This window comes from Sceloporus occidentalis, unplaced genomic scaffold (genome assembly GCF_023333645.1).
Source record: "Sceloporus occidentalis isolate IW3139 unplaced genomic scaffold, rSceOcc1.0.p SCAF_20, whole genome shotgun sequence".
Taxonomy (NCBI): domain Eukaryota; kingdom Metazoa; phylum Chordata; class Lepidosauria; order Squamata; family Phrynosomatidae; genus Sceloporus; species Sceloporus occidentalis.
Genome location: NW_028317000.1, coordinates 3740890 through 3762500, shown reverse-complemented (window position 1 = coordinate 3762500; position 21611 = coordinate 3740890). Strand labels below are relative to the sequence as shown.

Genomic DNA, 21611 nt, shown 5'->3' with positions numbered 1-21611 from the left:
GGCAAGGACCCAAGGGAAGGGGGGATATGCATGGGTTTTTTGGGTGGGGGGCTTGCCTTACCTGACAGGGATGCTTAGGTTTGGGCGGGTGGCTTTGTGGAAGAAGGTCCTGGCAGCCAGAGACCAAATAGAAAAGCAAGGGGCGCGCCTGGGCTTTGGGCTCCCTGACAGGGATGCCTGCTGGAGAGGCTTGCTGAGAAGACAAATGGGGATGGAGACCCCTGGGTCTGTTTGCGGAAGGTCCTTGCAGCAAGAAGAGAAAGGGGCGTGCCTGGGTCTTTTGGATACCTCTGTGTGTGTTTGCCTTACCTGACAGGGATGCCTAGTGGATGGGTAGGGAGGGTGGGCTTGTGGGGAGCACAGATGGAGATGGGAATCCATGCATCTATGTAGAAGGTCACAGGATCGTAAAGGCCATCCAGTCCAACCCCCTGCCATGCAGGGGATCTAAATCAAAGCATTCCCCTAACCACCCTCCCTACTCACTAGGCTTCTCTGCAGGCCGAGACCTTCCCAAGGGAAGAGCTTTGCATGGCTTTGCTGTTTTGCGTCTCTGTGTGTGTGTTCTGCGTTGCCTGACAGGGATGCCTAGTGGGTAGGTGAGGAGGCCTGTGGAGAGGAGGAGTAGGGATGGGGGTACATGAAAGGCCCTCACGGCCGGAGGTCAGCAGAAGGGGGGCATGTGGATAGTTGTTGAGTTGTTTTGGTGGAGGGGTGTGTGTGTGTGTGTGTGTGTATGGTCTGCTATACTGATGCCTGTGTGGTAAGAGAGTATGTAGAGAGGGTCCTCATGTGGAAGGTCATCACAGCCAGAGACCAAATGGAAGGTGGGGTGTTTTTGGGGGGTGTATGTGGGAATATGGAAAGTCCTCACAGCCTGAGATTGAATGGGAGGGAGGGGGCTGCATGGGCTTTTTTGGGTTGTGTATATGTATGTGTATTCTGTGACAGGGATGCCTAGGGTTGGGTGGGCTTGTAGGGATGGGGAGGGTGTGATTTGGAAGTACTTGTAACCCCCCCCCCCCCTCTATGTGGTCAAGGTGAGCATGACTTAATAGCAAGTCCCTTTGAATGAGAGATATCTCTCCCAGACACTCTGCATTTTACTGCCAGCCCAGTTCGGGTCTTGCGGACTCAGGCAGTGGCATCCTGGACAGAGGCAGTCCCTTCATAAGTGACAGTTTTAGGAGCCAAATCATAGCAGAGCACTCTATGAGAGGAGAGAGGAAGTTGTTGGGCAAAGAAGGAGGCGGGGAGGCCCAAGTTGTCTTCTGGTTGAGAGCTGGGGAGAGGTCTGACAGACGGTGACAAGAAGTTACTGGGGAGGGGGAGCGCTATGTGTGGCACCTTGAGTTCAACTTTGGAACTCATGCAACTCATGAATAAATAAGGAACTCCCTGTCAACCCCCTGCCATGCAGGAAATCTAAATCAAAGCATCCCCTAACCACCCTCCCTACTCACCAGGCATTTCTGTCCCCGTTTTGGTTCCACCTTTCAGGGATGGTGGAAAGGCCAGTTTGTATAAAACTCACATACTGTATATTGTGTCTTTAAAGGATCCAGACCCAACCCTACAAAGTAGGCTGGAAACGTAATAGCTTTCTGTGACCCAGCACCCTCCCCAGGTGGATGGACTGCAAAGCTCATTCTCCCCCTCAGTGAATATGACTTTTGGAGTCTAAAGTCATTCACCTCTTTATTTAATTTGCAACCCACTTTTCTGCCAACACTGGAGCCTTTTAAGTCCTTTAAGGCACAGTAGCCAAGGAATATACATGTGTGTGCACATGCGCACGCACTTTTTGAACTCATCTTGCCAACAGCTCTGCATGGTTGGATAGCGATGGGGAAAGCGAGTTACTTATTCTTATTTCCTTTTTACGCTTCTCATGCTGCGCTTCCTCCATTCAACCCAGAGGAGGGAGGGCTGATGGCTTCCCTCCTCCTTTGCTTTATCTTTACAATGACCATACTATGAGGAGGGTCAAGTTGAGAGAGAGAGATGGTAGGAGGCCAACCATCATTGGTAATAGCAAAGTGGAGACTTGAACCTGCCTCCCCCAAGTCCCAGTACTGTATTGCACTTGGCTCTGTAATAGGATCACTTCCCAGTCATTGTCGTTGTGTTTTGTGTGTGCAGTTTATATATTTTGTGGTGGTAGTGTGCCTCAAAGTAGTTTCTGACATACAGTGAACCTAAGGCAAGCCTGTCACAGTGTTTGGCCAGATTGCAGAGGAGTTTTGCCACAGTTTGCTTCCTCTGAGGCTGAGAGATTGGGACGTTTGCATAAGGTCAGTCCCTGGCTTTTCCGTGGCTGAGCGGGGATTTGAACCCTGGTCTACCAGAGCCCTAGTCCAACGTTCAAATCAGTACGCCATGCTGGCTCACTTATATATCTTTACAGGTGGTCTATAAGTCGTGGCATATTCAAGTACACCTTTTATGTATGCTGGGAGTGTTTTTAGGTTAATAATATTTGCAACGGTCCTTGGAGGTAGGCTGAAAATGGGATTACCCCTATTATCTGAATGCAGATCTTTCTTAGATTGTATTTCAAGCCATGCAAAGCTGGGCTCTGTTTTCCACCCAATGTGTTTATCTCGACAGCCCTTGTAACATCCGTCTAACGTGGGCTGAAGATCGCTGGTGAGTGTTCATAGTAAGAGTTACTATGATGACTAGGGCTTGGTATTTATAGAGTCATATCTGGCATTGAGGAATACATGGTGTAGAGTCGGCACAAACTGAACATGATGTGTGTTCCCTGGAGTTGTCAGTTTGTTCAATTATTGGCACTTGACCTTTGTGTATCACTTGTTTTAAATGATAAAAGGCAGTGTGTAATACCCATGGTTTATAACTGATTTTGGTGATCCTTGGAAGAACACTGCAAGGTGGGTTAAACATTTGGGAAGTGAGGCAGGGCAAAAACGCACCCTCAGAGACTTTGGCATGCATGAAGTCAAAACCTAGTGGTGCCTTGCCTGAGCCAATGAGCCAGCCCTCTTACATGTTTGCAATAATATTATCCAAGTGTGGGAAGCAAGTGAAATTGTTTGACGTTGTCATAAGAATTACAAAGGTGCTCTTGTCCATATTATAGAGTGAGGGTCATCTAGAGGAACCCCTGCTAGTGGAGGAATCCACATACTATCTGTCCTCCTTATAGTAGCAGGTGAGTGGAGGCAGACTAAGCAGGGCCCAATTCACACCACCCAGCAGTTGAGTGGACAATTTGAGATCCAACTTGATGATCCTTGGATCAATTAACAGAAGCACTGTGTCATGTGTCATCCCTTTTGATCCAGTTAGGGCTGCTAGTAGTTCCTTCCTAGCCAGCCTGGCTATGCGCTACTCTCCTGTACCAAGGGCATGATGCTGGAACATATCAGGGAGAGGATGCAATTGCCCTCAGTTCTTGCTGAGCATCTAGTTGGCTGCTGTGTGAACAGGATTCTGGGCTAAAAAGTGATTTGGTCTGTGCTAGAGCCTGCTTAATCCTGGTGTGGTGGGTGAATGGGTTTATACGGTGTTGTATTTTATTGTATTTTACTGCTTTATTATTATTATGCTGTTCTATTCCATACCTGCCAGCTGGGTTGAAACTTGTTCCTGCAGGGCAAAGTATTGCAAGGCTGTAATCTCAACTCTCCTTCCAGGGTGCAGCCCCAGAAAACCCTCCGAGTGTAATCCTGTGCTTGCAGTGTGGAATAGGCTGGTGCAGCCTCTGGGGATGAAAAGGGAGAGGTGATGACACACCACCCGCCGGAAGCTGCTTTTGTTGGTCTTAGGAGTTTTGGAACCGGAGTGCTTTGTTAGCCTTGAATGCAGCTGACAGTGTTGGATGTCAGCGGTTCGAGGAAGTCGTACCTGCTTTGCATCCACCTGCTTCTCAATTTGCTCCAGGGCCTTTATAGCACTCTGATTATTCTGGGATTTGCAGTTTGTTGTTGCGTGCTTCCAAGTCATTTCTGATTTACAGTGCTCCTAAGGTGAGTTTATCACAGGGGTTTCTTAGCAAGATATGTTCAGAGGGGGTTTGGCTTTGCCTTCCTCTGAGACTGAGAGAGCATGGCTTGCCTAAAGTCATCCAGTGGGCTTCCTTGCCAAGTGCAGAGTATTCCTTCATAACAGAATGGAGTTGAACCAGATGCTCTTTGGGGTCCCTGCCAGCTCTAACATTCTATTGTTCTTCTCCACATTTTGGTTATGTGTTAATCCTGCTGTCTATGTGTGCAAATGCCCCCATGTCATTCGTAGGATCTAAGGCTCAGGTCCATAGTGGTGGTGGCTTTGTTTGAAGGCAGAGGCAGGTATATACCACCGCTATAGAAGCTGGTACCACTCAGAGTTTCTTCGGGACATTTTCTGCCCCACATTGATCTGTTGGCCAAGGAACCTTTTCATTCTGCTCTTGAGGCTTATACAAGTGGCAAGGTTTTCTGGGGAGAGGTTTGTTGAAGCACACCTTTGTTACCTGTGGACCATATGCCCTTCCTTCTGAGCTTTGCCTCCATTTGGGACGAATGGTGTGTCCGTGTCTGAGAACATGCCTATACCCCACTGCCTCTCTTTGCTGTTCCTGGCAAAGTGAGATCAGTAACTCCTATCTCCTCAAGAAGGTGAGGAGATGAAGGAAGACACCTGTATCCAGAAACTCTGAACATGGGTGTTTTCCTTCATCTCTTCACCTTCCTGTGGACCACCCATAGAAATCCTTCCAAGGAACCCCTGGGGTTTGTAGTACTGCGTTCAAACAATGACTGAAGGAAGAGGTCCTTCCAGTGCTAGATGTTTTCAAGTCTCAAGGCTGGATTGTAACTGAGGGTTGTTGAGTTGGGCACAACTTTGCAAAGACTTTGCGCTGATCCTACTCTCCAGGAATGATGTTTTTGAACACAGTGGAGGGGAGCACCTATGCACTTGTTCAGGTCAGGGCAGTGTTGGTTTTTGGGATTGCCTCAACCTAATGAATAAATTGGAAATGAATCCAATGGCCATCTAGTCTGACGTCATGCAGGAATGCACAATGAAAGCAATCCCAAGAGGTGGTCACCCAACCTCTGTTTAAAGCCCTCCAAAGGAGGAGAGTCTGTCACCTTCTGAAACAGATTACATTTGAATCCATTGGTTCCTGTTCTACAGAAAACAAGCTTGCTCCATCTTCTACCTGGCATCCCTTCAGGTATTTAAAATGGGACTCTCATGGCATTTGATTCATAGCAGTGATTTGAATCCCTCTTTTCCCTTTTGGGTTAAACCAGTCCTCCCAGCCCCATGCTGTGTCTACACAAAATTGTTTGTACTGTATTGTATAGAGAGGTCTCTGTTCGGTTTGGAAAGATTTACACCAGTTTATGGATGAATCTGGTGTAGAACATGCTGGTTGGATCCGGGTTAGAAAAATGTCTTCGATGGAATTGACAGTCTGTTTGCACAGCATGGTTTTTCTCCTTCTGCAGTTATGGCTTCCAGTTGCTTTTCCTTGAGCTCAATCCAAAATGCACTACAGAAATAATCCAGTTTGAGACCGCTTTAACCGCCATGGCTCAGTGCTAGGGGATCCTGGGAATTGTGGTTTATTGTGGCACCAGAGTGCTCTCTGACAGAGAAGGCTAAATGTCTCACAGAACTACAGCTCCCAGGATTCCCTAACATTGAGGCAGGACAGTTAAAGCGGTCTCAAACTGGATCATGTCTGCAATGTGTTTTAGCAAGAGAAATAAATGAAGCTTTCTGTGAGGGAAATGATCCCTCTCTACAAAAATTCCTCTTTGTGCAGAAAGCTAGGAGCTCAAGGAAAAGGACGTGGAGCCTCTTCTCTGCCCTGTTTTAAAAGCTGCATGGTTTAATATACCTTTAGACTTTATATTATTTCCATTGTTTTAAAGTGGTTCAAAATGATTTTATTGAGTGATGCCCTGAGATCCTGAGAAGTATTTTGGTAAGATGAAGTAATATTAAATAGTTTATTAGACAACTTGGAAAGGGAAAGCTTTGATTTTGGAGGATATGTCCTCCTCTTCTTCTTAGAGAATCATTTATTCTACACAAGTTTTACTTTCCTTCGGTTATAATAGTTGTACTGGTTTAGAGCGGGATTCTGAGGCAGGGAGATGCCTCTAGAATATATTGTATATTGTGACTGTATATTGTAGACGTTGTTTGTGGTATCGACCTGTGCTTATCATGCAGCGCTGTTTGTTGTTGCTGTGAGCCTTCCAGTTGTTTCCAACTCATGGCACACCAAAGGCAAACCTACCATGGAGCTTTCTGGGGCTGAGAGTGTGCGACTTGGCCAGGGTCACCCAGTGGGGTTGCATGGCCGAATGGAGAATCGAACCCAGGTCCCCAGAGTTGTAGTCCAAGTCTCGAACCAGTACACCACGCTGGCTCTCCAATACAGCTCATGTCGAGGTCATATTTCCTACCTGCATTTGTCACTTCCAGCGAGAATCTGATCTGCCCAGAGTTGAGTGTTTCTCTCTAGGAAGGAGAAGAGAAGGGAAACTTAGTTGTTGTTACACAGTTCTGCTCATTGGGCTTTTTCTTGTGTACAGTGGCCCTTTCCCATTTGCTGGGGACCCCCATGAATGTGGGAAAACCCCAGATAAAAAACTACTATTCTTTTTACCTATGAGAAGACCTCTCTAGAAATCTCTAGGTCCTCCAGCGCAACTCTGTGGTCAACGTCTGCCAGCGGTGGATCATAGGCTCAAGCTGGAGGAGCTACAGATGCCTAGGGAAGTGTATTCTCTAGGAACTTCTAAGTTCTCCCGCACAACTCTATGCTCAATTTCTGGAAGAGTTGCGCTGGAGGACCTAGAGATTCCTAGAGAGAACATATTAACCAAAACAGCAAATAATCAGATCCGCCAAACTCAAAGCCCCAAATGTGGAGGGCCAACTGTATTTTGGTGTGTATTTAGTTTCCTTTCTATAATAACATTTTTGTAATTATATGGAGGGGTTTTATATGTTTGGCAGTTCCATGTACTTCATGCACTTACTAAATATGTAACCAGACTTTCTCCCAAACGGGACCCAAGCCAGCTCACACATAAATAAAACAAGGTCCATAAAGTAATAGAGGAGGATGGATTCCATAAGGGAAGCCAGGGTTGTCCAGAGTTTGCCCAGACCCGCACAAGGGAGGGCTCTTGGAGGTCTTTCAGAGGGTCACCATATGTCAAAGTTGATTTGACATCAGTTGACAACACCAAGAATTGGGGGGGGGGGCATTAATATAAAATGTTAAAGCATAATTAAATAAAATACCACTTAAAACACCCATATTTTAAAATAGGAGAGCCAGTGTAATGTAGTGTTTTGTGTGTTGGACTATGACTCTGGAGACCAGAGTTCAAATCCTGGCTCAGCCGTGGAGACCCACTTGGTGACCCTGGGCAAGTCACACTCTATCAGCCTCAGGGATGGCAATGGCAAACATCCTCTAAACAACTCTGGCCAAGAAAACCCCATGCCCTAGGGTCTCCTTAAGCTTGCCGTAAGTCAGAAAAGACTTGAAGGCACACAACAACAGCAACAAACTTTAAAATAGTATCAGAGCTCTATAGCCTTGGGGCAGCCACCAAGAAGGCCCTGTCGTGTGACCTCACCACATGTTCCTGTGTGAGTACCAGACCAAGAGAAAGCTCTCCTCTCAAGGATCTTAAAACTCAGGAAGGTTCATATGGGGACACAGGGTCTCCCATTTTATTTTCGTTTGGTACAGCATGCTGCTTTTTTGCATTGCTAGGGGCCACGAGGAGACATTAGACCCCAAGTCTAATTAGCTTATTAGCAGGGCGATGTATGTCCGTCTGATTCAAACCCCGTTGAATATCACTGTTGGTTCTGACTTCATTGGGGCTGAGAGGGATTAAAAATGTAGGCAGAAGCTCAGGCTGCCTCATCTTGTCAGAGTTCATTTGCTGGATGAAAATCCAGCCCCTCTTCCGAGGACTTGCTCCAGATTACTTTCCCGTTAACAGCCGAGAGTGACTGACACTTGCTGTCCTCGGGTTCATTTTATCAGACAGTTAGATGAGGAAGAAAAATGGGATGGACAGGGGAAAGGAGATTCCAGATCTGGGGGTGGGCAACTGGTGGGTCCCCGTTTTCTATTTTTAAAATGTTAAAAAGTGTAAGAGGCCCCTTCAGACTGTTGAAGAGATGAAGGCCTTCTCATGGAGGGATGGAGGCCTCTGCAAAGCAGCCTGGGTGTGGATGTGTGGCCCTAGAAACACATGCCTCTTGCTGGAGTCTTTGTTGTCTCCAAAAAATATCGGTGGTTCCTATCAGAAAGGAGGCTGCAGCCAAGAGAGAGAAAAAAACATGATTATGATGCCTTGGCAGACTTCTGTTTGGTATCTTCCTTCCAGTATTGATATTCATTTATTGTCTTACATTTATATCCCATCACCTTTTGTCCAATGAGTTCAGTGGCTCTCCTGTAGACTACTTTATCCTCCCAATAAACTTGCAAGACAGGCCAGCTTATTAGAGAGAAAGTAGTCTGAGCCTACTCAGTGAGCTTTTGTGACTCTGTGGGGACTTGAACCCAGGTCTCCTGAAGCCCAGTCCAGTGCTTGACCCCAAGCCAGCGTACATATAGTAACACATGAAAGCAATAAAACTGTATTAAGACCACTGGTTGCAATTTGGAAAGCCCAGTGTGTCCCCACTCTGAAGGAAGAGTACTTCACAGTTTGGGAGTGATCCAGAATAAGGCCCATTCTCACGTGCCCAGTAAGTTCTCCTCTGCAAGGAAAGGGTGTCCTGAGAAGCAGCTGTCTTGAAAATCTTCATTACTATATTTGTTAATAGCACAGGAAGGTGTCTTGCTGTGGGCACTCGACCTTTTTGGGATTATGGTTGAGATCTAGAATTGAACCTAGAAAAGGATTAGCAGCTTCGTTGTTAGCATAAAACCTGCTTGAGGTCTGCATCTGAACCTTAACTCCCCCTCTATAAAGGGGAGAGGGAACCTCTGCCTGTCAAATTGGTCCTCCCAGTTTGTGGTTCAGGATTCTGTGCCTTGACTGGTACCTTCTGTTCTTTCTAGCCGCCTTTCCACATCGACTGAACCTGTTTTACCTGGCCAACGACGTCATACAGAACTGCAAACGAAGAAACGCCATCGTCTTTCGCGACACCTTCGCCGAAGTGCTCCCTGAAGCCGCCGCATTGGTGAAGTAAGTCAGATGGTTTTTACTATATTTGTCACATGGCATTATATGGAAGTTCCTTTCCTTTGCTGTGAATGCCTCTAAAACATTTTCAGGGGGGCTGAGCAGGGAGAGGGTAGCCCCCTTTCCAGGCTTTGAGTGCGTATACTGCACAGCATTCTGAACCTACTTGATTTTGTCTGGTGTTGAAAAGTGGAGTTGAGTCAGGCCTGGTTAGTACTTGGATGGGGCACCACCAGGAGATGTCCCATGATGGCTAGTAAAGATGTCTCTTGATTTCCAGCATCTGGTGAGTGCAGAGAGGAAAGGACAAAGCCAAAGGTGTCTTAAGTTTATGTCTCTTATTCACAGAGATCCATCGGTCTCCAAATCTATAGAAAGGATTTTCAAAATCTGGGAAGACAGAAATGTATATCCAGAGGAAACCATTGCATTACTAAAAGAAGCTTTAAGTAAGTCCTTTTATTTTATACTTCTGTGTGTATGTGAGAGAAGGCAGATTATTATGAAGATGATGATGATGATTAAAATATTTACATCCTACCCTATAGCTGAATATCTCAGGGTGGCTTATAATAAAATCAGTTAAAACTACTACATTATATTAAAGGGTTAGTTAGTTCAGACAAACCCAGGTTTGTCCAGAATTTAACACTCATGTGTTTGCTCTCAGATGTTAATGCAGTACAGTAAATCCTGCTTTCAAATTCTGGAAATGGGGTGATAAGCGTGAGAATGCTGTTGGGGATGCTGGTGTGGGAGGTAGCACATTGTGCTCCACTGTTCTTAATGCCAGCGCTGGGTTAGTGTCCCAATCTGACAGCTGCAAATGGGTGATTTTCTGCATGGCAGGACCTCTTCAGAGTCACCTGGGCAAGGTGTGCTAAGAAAGCAGAACCAACAGTGCAGGGTTGGGGGTGTCCTCAAGGTGTAACTGCCACATTCTTTTTATACATGCCCAGAAATGAGACTGAGAAGGGCACTTAAGCTGTCAGCCTAAGGTAGGCATAAGTCTCCCTGTCTGCTCTCTTCAGCCAATTCACTGTGGCTTTAAACTACTGCCTGCAAACTCAATTGATGCTGTAACTCTGCTCCTTGAGATTGCCAACCACGTCCTTATCATATAAAGTCCAAACAGCAGGATCCTGAAGGTAGAAGGGCAGTCCTGGAAGTTTCTGAACAGTCAGCTCCATTTTGCTTTTATGAGTCTCTTTGTCGCCAGTGGAGGGGGAGAAAGACACTTCTCAGGGGAATATCCCCTAAGCTCAGACTGCACCAAAAATGAAAAAACAAAAAAATGTTTTCCAGGTACCTCTTTCAAAACTCAGAAGCAGCAGAAAGAAACTCAGAGCAAACAACCAGCTAAGTCATGGAAGAAATCTCAAAGTAAGGAAAATCCCCATGCGGGAACTGTCTAAACTTGATGCATGAAAAACTCTTGGAGAAACAGAGAAGGGGTGTCAAACACCTGCACCCCAAAGATGCAAGGCCCTAAGAGCTCCAGGGCCCCGGCTCTTCCAGCTAGCAATGTTTTTTTTTTCTGAATCGTGCAATATATATATTTTTAAATCACACTTTAAACGGATGCAGTGGGCCTGAGAATATTTTGAAAGAGCAGAAGCTAGATAGTGCCAAGAAGAAGAACCTTTTGGGGAGCTGGCGTTAGGATAACAAGACAGAAGAGATGGTGGCCCAACCCATGAATTAGCCTGGCAAGAAAGAAACCAGGGACTTGTGTCTATCTGCAGCAGACTAGACTAATCCAACGGTGTGTTCTTTTTTAAAACAAAAATGTTCAGTGCAGACAGAGAAAAAGAAAGAGAGCTATGACACAGATAACAGGCTATCTTTGGCATTCTCGGGAGAACAGCTTATCTGGACCGTCTTTGCCATGTGATGGACGCTGTCAAAAAGTCACAAATGGCTCAAGAGGGGAAGACAGTGCCAAGTCAGACAGGAAAGGCTTCTGTCACTCTGGGCCAGATGGCCATCGAGGAAGCTGGGAAATGACTTGATGGCCAGGCGATTTGTCCCATGACCTGAACAGAATACATTGTCTTGTGGCTCAAGAAGAAGCCATGCTGGTCAGGGATGGTGTGGGATGTAGTCCAGCATAGCTGAAGGTGGGTGGGAGCTGACCACAGCAAACCAGTCTTCCTTTCCTTGAGCAACACCCCTTCCTACCATGTGTCTGCCTCAAAACATGTTTCGTTTTGTTCCAGAATGCCCCTAAGCACCCTCAAGGGGATGGAGGGTATTTTCACTCTTCTTTTTAGAAGCTAGCCTAGTTTAGGTACAGGAGAATCTGTATTTTTTTTAGCAACACGAAGTCACCACAAGTCACTTCATTTTCATTTTCTGTTTCAGAAAAAAATGCTTCTCCTAGGCCTAAAATGGGTTAATGGGGGCAAACATGTAGGGACAGTGCCCCTTTTGACCCACCAGAGGGCATTTGGGGGGGAGAAATATTTCTGAGAGGAAAGAAATTGACCCCCACATGCCCCAGAGAATCACAAAAACAGCCCTGGGGATGGATTGCACTTTCTCTAACCCTGCTCCAAAAGGTAAACCTCTGTAGAAGGGGGCTGTCTGAGAGCCAAGGAGGCCCCTGAGCTCTCATGGTAGGTTGCATGGGTGGTGGTGCGCTGCCTGGAAAAGGGAGCAACCTTGGGCTGTCTGCATGCACAAAATGTCCATGTTAAGCTTGATGGGGGAGAACATGGCTTCCTGGTGGGGGATCACAGCAAACCCGTACTGCATGAGGGCACACTTTCCGTTACCAGCCTGGTTAGCGAGAGAATCACAGATGGGTGAGGCCTCCATGCCCCTTCTCTGGCAGAATGCCTGCCATGCCAGGTCTCTGCATGGATGAGACACAGGGGGCATGCATGCATGTATATTTTACCTCAGGCATCCTCCTAATGTTCTCGGTCCTTCCTTCCTGCAGCCTCAACAAATCCGAAAGCAGTCCTGAAGTCCAAGATTGTGGCGGAATTCCGAGTAAGTCCTGAAAGAGAGTGGTCGGCACCTGGCTCTCAAACTGGATGTTAGAGTTGGGTTTGGCAAACCAGGTGAAGCCCTCCTTCTGAACCAGGGATGGGACCCATATGGCCCTCCAGTGGTTGCAGGAGTCAAACTCTGGGGCCAGCAGGAACAGAGCTGAGGAATGAAGGATTCCCATCACTAGGGATCCAATCCTCCCCAGGACACTTGTCAGGCATGCCAGCTCAGAGGTAGATTTAACTTTCATTAAGTATATGGACCCTGTGAAGCTACCCACTGTGTAAAATAATTTTATGTGTAGGTTTTGGACAATTTGTGCCCTATAAACATAGGAAAATGCCCCTATCCACAAGCACCCAGAACCCCATGCAACCCCCAAATGCCTCTGTTTTCCTCTGCAGTCCCTTTCAAAACGTCAGCAGGAACTGATGTTGGGTCACATCCTGCTTTGTGTTATTTTTAGGTGTTTTATGTTGTGCTCTTCTCCAGCCCCACCTTACTTGCCTCCCAAAATGCTGAATGGTGCAAACGGTTAGCTTGTGTCTGGCGGAGTGAGCTGAGCCAGCCATGTTTGCTGAGTCTGTTTCTCTCTCCTCCCCAGCCACAGTCCCTCGTCGACGAACTCCTGTTCTATAAGCGTTCCGAGGACCAGATCGAGCTGAAGGAGAAGCAGCTTGCCACCATGCGGGTGGACGTCTGCAGCACCGAGACCTTGAAATGCTTGAAAGGTATGCGTGGTCAGAAGGCATCTGACAAAGAACCACCTTTTAACACAGTCCTTTTATGGTTACACAGATACCCTTTTCCTCCTTGACATCTGACTAGCTGGATGCTTTTTTAGCAGCTTTGGAATTGTGGGGGTGCCTCACCAGCTCCTAACCCAGCATGTTAAAAAAAAAGCATGGACCTATAAGAACCTGTCCCTGTTCATTCCATGTTGTTTCTGCCACTGGTACTGAATGTTCTGTTAAAGAAGGAATGCCTAGGAAAACTGACTGTGTTAACTGAGCTAAATCTATATTTTCCCCTTTTCCTTTCAGACAAGACAGGGGGCAAGAAATTCTCCAAGGAGTTTGAGGAGGCAAGTGCCAAGCTGGAAGAGTTTGTCAACAGCCTGGACAAGCAAGTGAAAAATGGGCCTTCTTTGACAGAGGTGCTCGAGAACGCAGGGATATTCTACGAAGCACAATACAAAGAAGTCAAGGTGGTGGCAAATGTGAGTCCCTCCATAAACCATCCATGGAGTTGGTGTTCTTAACCCAACACCATGTGCATTTGCTTTACAGCAATTCCCTCCCAACTGTTAGTTGGAAAATTCCCATCTGGAGATGCAGAATTGCAGAGCAGCTGGTTAGTCTTCCTGCAGCTACCAATTTGCCTTTGTGGTGCCACACAACCCCATAGAAGTATTGGGGGCAATTTTGATGCTTGCAGGGGGGAGAATCCTCATTCTTCTTTGGAAGACCTCTGACCTGATCCAGAACAGCCCTTCTTAAGCACTTAAATATTAAATCGCTCCACCATTCCTTTCTCCTTTTGTGTTGTGTCTTTTTAGATTGTAAGCCTGAGGGTAGGGAACCGTCTATTATCCCCTCTGTTGTAAGCCCACCGGATTCCCAGTGATTGGGTGGCATATAAATAAATCCTATTGTTGTTGTTGTTGTTGTTGTTGTTGTTGTTGTTGTTGTTATTATTATTATTAAATATGAGAGGATGGTTCTCTGTTTCAGACACCGCTCACTCTTTCTCTCTCTCCTCCAACCCCCAATTTGCTTTTCTTGCTCAGGCCTACAAAACATTTGCCAACAGAGTGAACAACCTGAAGAAGAAACTGGATCAGCTGAAAGCAACACTTCCAGACCCCGAAGAGTCGCCGGTCCCTTCCCCTAGCATGGATGCTCCATCCCCAACAGGCTCGGAGTCTCCCTTCCCAGGAATGGGGGATGAGGAGAACTCTCCAGCGCCAAGAGAAGCTGAGAAGGCAAAGTCTCCATCTCCAGAGCCTGCAACTGACAATCGTGATGTGGAGGATATGGAGCTATCAGATGTGGAGGAGGATGCCCCAAAGATTATCGGTATGCTTTAAGAGGAAAAAAGAGGTGGATAGTTGTTGTTGTGTTCCTTCAAGTCCTTTCTTACTTAGGATGAGCCTAGACTGAGCCTGTCATGGAGTTTGCCTGGCCAGAGTTCTTATTCAGAGGAGGTTGGTCACCATGGCCTTCCGCTGACGCTGAGAAAGTGTGCTTTGTGTGCAAGTCCCCCAGAGCGTTTTTCATGGCTAAACAGGAACTCGAACTCTGTTTTCTCGGCATCCTGATCCACAGCATCCTGGCTGTGTTCCCATCTCCAGGTGCAAACCAGTGACAGATTCCTCTGTTACTGCAGCAGAAGGATTTTATTCCATGAAGTGTGTTGCTTTTTTCAATCTGTACTGTGCTTTGAATGTGTTAAGCTGTTAAATTAATGGTTTAATTGGATGGCATAATGGTTTGTTACATTTTTCTATTAATACATTGTTCAGACTGCATTTTGTTTTAGTTTGCATTGTATACCCCCTTGGATGAAATGTGGGATACAGATTAAATAAACAAGCGTACATGTCCAAGACGTGCAGAGAAGGAGCTGCAACATTCCTAGGCATTCCGCTGCCTAGAGTAGGGTCTGGTTGTGTAGATCGGCTACTAAGCTCTGCCTTCCTCTGCCTTCCCGCTTCCCTTTTGCCTCAGTTGAAGAGAGAAAGGAGAAACCAGCTACTCCAACACCAGGCCCGGCAAAGATGGCCGAGAGCATCCCAAAGACACCTCCTGCAGCAATGGTTGCTGCAGTAGCAGCGACAGCCCCAGCGCCTGTGGCGGCTGCACCACTGGCTCCAACCCCCGTAACTCCCAAGTCGACGAATCCGGTGCCTCCGCTTCCTCAGTCGCCGGCACTGGCCTTGCCAAACCTGGCCAACGTGGATTTGGCCAAGATTAGCTCCATCCTTAGTAGTTTGACTTCTGTGATGAAGAACACAGGTAAGTGATTTCAGGCTTTTTTGCAACCAGTGTCCGGGCCTCTTTGTTGTGCATGAAGTCCTGGTGTCGACTTGTTGCTTGGCCCCAGAAGTGTTGTTGGCCACTGTGAAGCCCATTGACTCCTGGGTGGGCACTGGGGACTCATAGGCTTGCATCTTGAACTTTCTAGACACCACTTGAAATCTTCTTCCAAAATATGTCCAGGAATGACTTTTTTCTGTCACCAGCCTCCACTTTGCTTATGGTTTCTATTTTGATGGCCAAACTACAGCGGGCCCTTTGTATCTGCTGGAATTTGATTCCACCCCCACCCCCCATGAATACCAAAATCTGTAGGTGCTCAAGTCCCCTTAAATATAATGGCACAGTAAAATGGTGTTGCTTATATAAAACAGCAAAATTGAAGTTCCAGAAATCAAGTCTGATTTTGTACTACCCTGTCAGATTTTCTGCTACCTTGTGTCCTTGGTTCAGAATGAGGCCTCCAGTGAAGTAGCAAATGCCACTATTACATCCAACACTCCTGCTGCATTTCTAATTTATGACATTTTTTCTCCTCTCTCATCGCCCAGGCGTGAGTCCTGCCTCGAGACCTTCTCCTGGGACACCAACAAGCCCAATAAGTCTGATGAGTGGCTTGAAGGCCCCAGCCTCGGGCCCTCTGCCCACACCTCCAGCAAACCCTTTGGCAAACATCCTCTCCAAGGTGGACATCACGCCAGAGAGCATCCTGTCTGTGCTGTCCAAGAGCCAGGCCCAGGCCACCCCAGGATTGCAAGGTATGTTACTGGTCAGCCCTTCTGGTGAGGGTGCCTGTATGCTTGTGCGGGAGGAGAATGATGGTGTCTGGTGTTCATTTATGCTGACAGAGCCCTGTGCTAGTCTTGGTAGAGAGCACCTTACCTATTAGAAAGTCGCAGGCTTAGCCCAGGAGTTTAAGTGTGATGTAGCTGTTTGAGTGTTGGGCTATGAATCTGGCACTCCCCTGCAAAAGAGCCTAAAGCTTAAAACATGCCTGATATCAATTGATTAATGTGATGTTCTGTGGAGATATAGAACTAGGATTTTGAGATGCTTGGGAAGAGGCATTTGCCCTGCAGGTACTGGTAAGTCTCTTTGAGGGGAACAGATTTGGTGGTGTTGAAGTTTGAGGTTGAGCTGGCAGTGGGCAGGAATCTTCCCCAAACTATTCTTGGCCCTTGCAAGGGCAAGAGGATGCACTGATAAGAATAATTGATAGCGACTGTTGTATAGCTTAGCTTGATTCACAAACAGAGGAGGCTGGATGCTTGTCAGCTGAAAGGGTCATTGTTTTGGGGATGTGGTTGCTTTTGCCTCTTGATGACTGATTACAATACTTGTCTTCCATTGCAGGTTTGTCCTCATTTCTTCAGAGTGTGGCTGGAAATACAGCCCAGCCCAGCGAGATGGCATCCCAGAGTACTTCTCCGTCACCTGCCAACACAACAGCTCCTGCAGCAAAAGGTCGCAGTGTTTCATCCAACACCCCGTCTTTCATGCCCCAGGCATTTGGATATTCCCCAAATTCCTCTTCTTCTGCTGAGGTTTCTTCCACATCTGTCAACAAGATTCCTGCTGGACCCAGTGCTGGACTCTCAGGTCCCAGTTTTAAGCCACCAACCAATTCTCTTGGGTTTGCCAGTGCCCAGGCCAACAGCCCTGCCCTACGGCCGGTTGAGCACCCAACAAATCAGTCTTCCGAGATCTCGGAGACGAAGCTGGAGTCGGAGCCCACTTCACCTAGTCTAGAAATGAAGATACACAACTTCTTAAAGGGGAACCCAGGCTTCAGTGGCTTAAATCTGAACATCCCAATTCTGAGCAGTTTGGGGTCCAGCGTTCCGCCTGAAAGCCATTCTTCTTCATCAGATTTCAGCCGTGGGGGGCCCACAAGCACCTCGATGGACAGCATAGATGGGACCCCTGTGCGTGATGAACGGAGTGGAACACCGACTCAAGATGAGATGATGGACAAGCCCTCCTCCAGCAACGTTGACACCATGTCGCTGCTCTCCAAGATTATCAGCCCTGGCTCTTCGACTCCAAGCAGCACTAGGTCACCCCTTCAGAGCCAAGATGATGACAGCTATCCCCAAGAACTTTCTAATTCAGTGTACAGGTCTTTTGGCCTAAGTCGGGATTCTCCAGTTGGCTTGTACAAGCAGCCTTCAGACGGCATTGAATTACCATCCTCCTTAATGGATTCCCCGCAGGAGAAATTCTACCCAGACACCTCCTTCCAGGAGGACGAAGATTACCGTGACTTTGACTACTCTGGCCCCCCACCGTCTGCTCTGGTGAACTTAGACAAACAGCCAGCCAAATCCATCCTGAAACCCAATAAGCTCTCTGACACTTCAGAGTACCAGCCAGTTATGTCAAGTTACAGCCAGAGAGCCTCAGGCTTTGGCCTGAAGTCTGCCTTCCCCCAAACCATGAGATCTCTTCATGACCAGAGTGAAAGCTGTGACCCATTGTCCCCTTCGGGAATGTACAGCAACTACAGTTTGCAAGGAAATGACTCTGGGCCAGATGCATCTCCCACACCGAGCAAGAATGATGTCTTTTTCCCACCAGATTCCAATCACAACAGCTTGTCCAAGTCCATGGCACTCTCTGGCCTGTCCCAGAAGCAGTATCCAGATTCTCCTCATTTGGCTCCACACAGGTCACTCTTCTCCCCTCAAAATGCCCTCGTGACCCCAGCCAGCCGGCTCACAACGCCCAATGTGGATAAGCCCCCTGGGGCTTCCATCTCGGCCACTTCGACCATTGAGTTCAAGAACATGCTTAAAAATGCCTCCCGCAAGCCCTCTGATGAGAACAAGCATTTTGGCCAGGTTGGCTCCAAAGGAGGTCCCAGCGATGTCGCCGGCCTCGGACCCACAGGGATTTCCGCAGGAGGAGACCAGCAGAAGCAGCAAGAGGAGCACTACCGCATCGAGACCAGGGTGTCTTCGTCCTGCCTAGACTTGCCAGATAGCACCGAGGAGAAGGGAGCCCCCATAGAAACGCTGGGTTACCACAACGCCTCCAGCAGGGGTATGTCGGGGGAACCCATCCAGACCGTGGAGTCCATCAGAGTTCTGGGGAAGGGGAACCGGGGGCACGGGAGAGAGACCAACCGAGCCGGGTGGTTTGATCTAACCACTCCGGGGAGTACCTTTGATAACGGCCCTTCGAGCGCCACAGAAATGCCCAGCATGGGTACCGGCAGTGGTGGCGTTGGTGGCATCGTGTCTTCCTTTCAGAACCAGTACAAAGACCGGGTGCCCTCCTTCCAGGAGAATGTCAACAGCTTCCGAGCCGGTGGCTTTGGCGCCACCTTCGACCGCCACGTGCCGCCCCCTCCCTTAGAGCGCGGGGCTTCTTTCCCGAGGGATCCAATTGGGCCGCCCCCCGCCGGGCCTCAGCCTCTCCCGCCGAAGGATCTCAGCGCCCTTTTCCCTAGGGATCACTCGGTGCCCCCTCCACGGATGCCGTCAGTGGATCACGCCGGCCCGTTCTCGAAGGAGAATTCCCCGGCCCCCTTGGCCTTACCCCACGTGGGGCCACCTCCTTCCCTCGAACGTAGCGGGGGCGTCCCTTTCCCTACCCAGCCACCCCCTCCTCTCCCCGTGGAACATGGCAGCATTCCCTTCTCCAGCCCTCCTCCACCCCCCGGGGGGGACCTGAGCCTCCCCTTCCCGGCTCCTCCTCCCTTGGCTTCGGAGCACGGGGCCGTTGTCCTCCAAGGAACGGTGAAAGAGCATTTTAACCTCCCACCGCCGGGTGGGCCCCGGGACCAAGGGGCAGCCCAGCCCCAGCGCGACCACAGCAGCCAGTCCCTGAACCGGGCCCAAGACAGCGTAGGGCTAGCTGCCCTCTCGAGGGATCCGCTGGGGACGGCGCTTACCATCGCCTCCTCGCTCCCGTCTCACCGGGACCCCATCAACCGAGGAGGCGGGCTGGGGGTCAGGAACCAGAGGCCCGACTTCCGCCCCAGGGAGCTGTTTCTAAACAGAGACCCCTTTAACAGCTTAAAAAGGCCGCGGCCCCCTTTCGCCAGGGGTCCCCCCTTCTTCTCACCAAAACGCCCCTTCTTCCCGCCCAGGTACTGAATGCATTGAAGGGGTTCCAGAACTTTCTAGAGAGCAGTGGAAGTGGCACTTTCACCTTTTTTTTAAAGGAAAAACAAAACAAAAAAGGTTCCCCTAAACTGGGGGGGGAGGCCCACAACTTTTTGTTGTTGCCGATTAAGGTATGTTATATACTACAGTTTCGTTCTATCCCCTTTCCCCCCCTTTTCTTTTTTTGGGGGGGAGGGAGATTCTTCTGATTTGTTGGATTTTGGCTTTGATTTTGTGGGGTGTTTTTCTTTTTTAAAAAATCTGTTGACCTAATTATAATGGACAAGATGAAAAAGAAAGAAAAAGAGAGGTCTTTTGGGGGAGAGGAGGGAAGAATACACACACACACACACACACACACACACACACACCCTCCTAGATTGATCTGTAAAAGAAAATGCTTCCAAGTAGCAAGAGTAAGTTAATAAAACACTGAAGGAATTGTGTATGCCAACTTGGGCCTCCCCTAGAAAGGCAGGCAGAGTTAGGGAATGATGCTGAGACAGGCTTAAAAGTCCAGGAGTTTCATTCTGCCTTTCATTCTGCTGTCGGTTCTAACTCCCTGCATCTGCCAACCCTTATTTTTTTGACCCCTGTTTCGTCTCCTTCAGATGTGCTGCTGCTTCTTTCTTCTCAGATGCCTTTTGTCCACTGTGTCCATCTCAAGTCTTGAGTCAACCGCAGGAAAAGTAAAATTGGAAGGGGTATGTGCCCTTTGCATCTCTCCTAATCCCCCTTGCCCTGTTTCTTTGGCTTCGTAAAGAAATGACCCCAAGCCCAGGGTAGAATGGCTTGCCTTAGCCTGGGTCTTGACTTGTCAAACTGATAGATTGGTGACTCCAGGGCAGGGCATGGAGGGTTGGCATGGCCTTTCCCCATCCCTTGTAGCCAGCCAAGGCGTTTGGCTTGTCTGATCTTGAAAACAGGAGGCGAAGGAAGCACCTCTTGTGGGCAGAGTGACTTATTCTCTCTGCAATTCCTCCTTTTCAGAGCCAACCAGGGGTTGCCTTACCAGAGATGAAGGGCTGTTTCCCCAAACGGAGGCATGGTGGTTATGGATGGGCTGGGTTTGTCCCACAAGCAGCCTAGGTGCTGACCACTATTCACTCAGTCACCAAACAGCTTCTAAAGGACTAAGGCATGGGCTAAAGTCTGCTTCTCCAAAGCATCCAGCCATCCTGTGACCTTAAAAGAGAGAACAGATGCAAGGGACTTACAAAGGAATTGCTGGTCAGAAAAACTTCCCCAAAACCTGAATTGGGCACTCGCAGCTCCTGCATGAGTAGTTCTCATCTCGGACAGTTTTACTTTCATGGGCATCCATTTCAATCTTGCATGCCCCAGTCTTAGTGCCACAAGTTCACTCTTCAGGCCCTTTGGATTCAGCTGCCCTTTCCTAAAAGCAGCACGTACCCAGTGTCCTCAAGAGGTGAATATCCCCAAACAGATTTCTCCCTCCCTCTCTCTCACCCACACATCCACCCAGCCTGGTCTCTTTCCCCCTCTTTCCACTTCTACCATTTGCTCTTCGCTGTGGGTTTAAAAACTGGAAATCCCTTAATGTGTTCTATCTCATCTATGACAAACAAGAAGTTACTTTTTTAAAATCAAAAACAGTGGCCAGACTTTTCTCCTGTGGTGTACATCCGTCAGGCTAACTTTAGCTCTTGTATGCGCACCGCTTTTTTAATTTAAAAGTATGTCGGACAGACCTTTTAGATATATTCGGGGTGGGTCTTTTTAAACTGCCATTTTCTTTTGCTTTTCCCAAGTTGCACAGAGCTAGGTCCGCATTCCCCAAATAGTATAGTTCTGGACTTCTCTGCTGCTTTTCGTTTCGGCGAATGAGCAAACCTGGTTCATAATTTGGGAAAGGGCTGGGAGAGGGATTGGCTCCAAGGCATTGTAGATTCTGGTTTATACAAAAGGGGCTTCCGCTCCTAGGCCAGCCTTCCCCAGCATGGTGCCCTCCAGATGGGTTGGACTACATCTCCCATCCTCCCCAGCCTTTGTAGTCCCAGTGCAGCTGGAGAAAGAGTCGGCAGACAGTGTCACTGCGGTATGTGTGACCGTTCCAATTGACAATTGGAGATGAAAAGCTTGTTTTTTTAAAGTTCTGTCCTAAGGAGACTTCACTGTCACATAGCGCTCTCTCCCCAGGTATCCTTCCTAAGTCCTGGCTGGTGAGACTCTGGTGTGAATTCTCCTTCAGTAAACTAAAATTCCCGGGATACTTTAAGTGTGTCTGGGTCCATCCAGTTATCCAGTCT

The 21611-nt window shown here is 48.2% G+C and overlaps 1 protein-coding gene across 2 annotated transcripts in view; it reads left to right on the top strand.

Annotated features, from left to right (window-relative positions):
• The window catches only part of RPRD2 (regulation of nuclear pre-mRNA domain containing 2), a 20340-nt gene extending 915 nt beyond the window's left edge, over window positions 1-19425 (top strand). Inside the window, exons 2-11 of one of the 2 annotated variants that reach the window (XM_089482764.1) lie at window positions 9071-9200; window positions 9546-9646; window positions 10503-10580; window positions 12142-12194; window positions 12799-12925; window positions 13238-13413; window positions 13984-14272; window positions 14924-15211; window positions 15784-15990; window positions 16586-19425. In XM_089482764.1, the coding sequence (XP_089338890.1) occupies window positions 9071-9200; window positions 9546-9646; window positions 10503-10580; window positions 12142-12194; window positions 12799-12925; window positions 13238-13413; window positions 13984-14272; window positions 14924-15211; window positions 15784-15990; window positions 16586-19332 (4196 nt within the window). In that variant the 3' untranslated portion in view covers window positions 19333-19425. The remainder of the gene's footprint in view (window positions 1-9070; window positions 9201-9545; window positions 9647-10502; window positions 10581-12141; window positions 12195-12798; window positions 12926-13237; window positions 13414-13983; window positions 14273-14923; window positions 15212-15783; window positions 15991-16585) is intronic. The other variant, XM_089482765.1, reaches the window with a different exon arrangement.
• Window positions 19426-21611: the final 2186 nt, after the last annotated feature.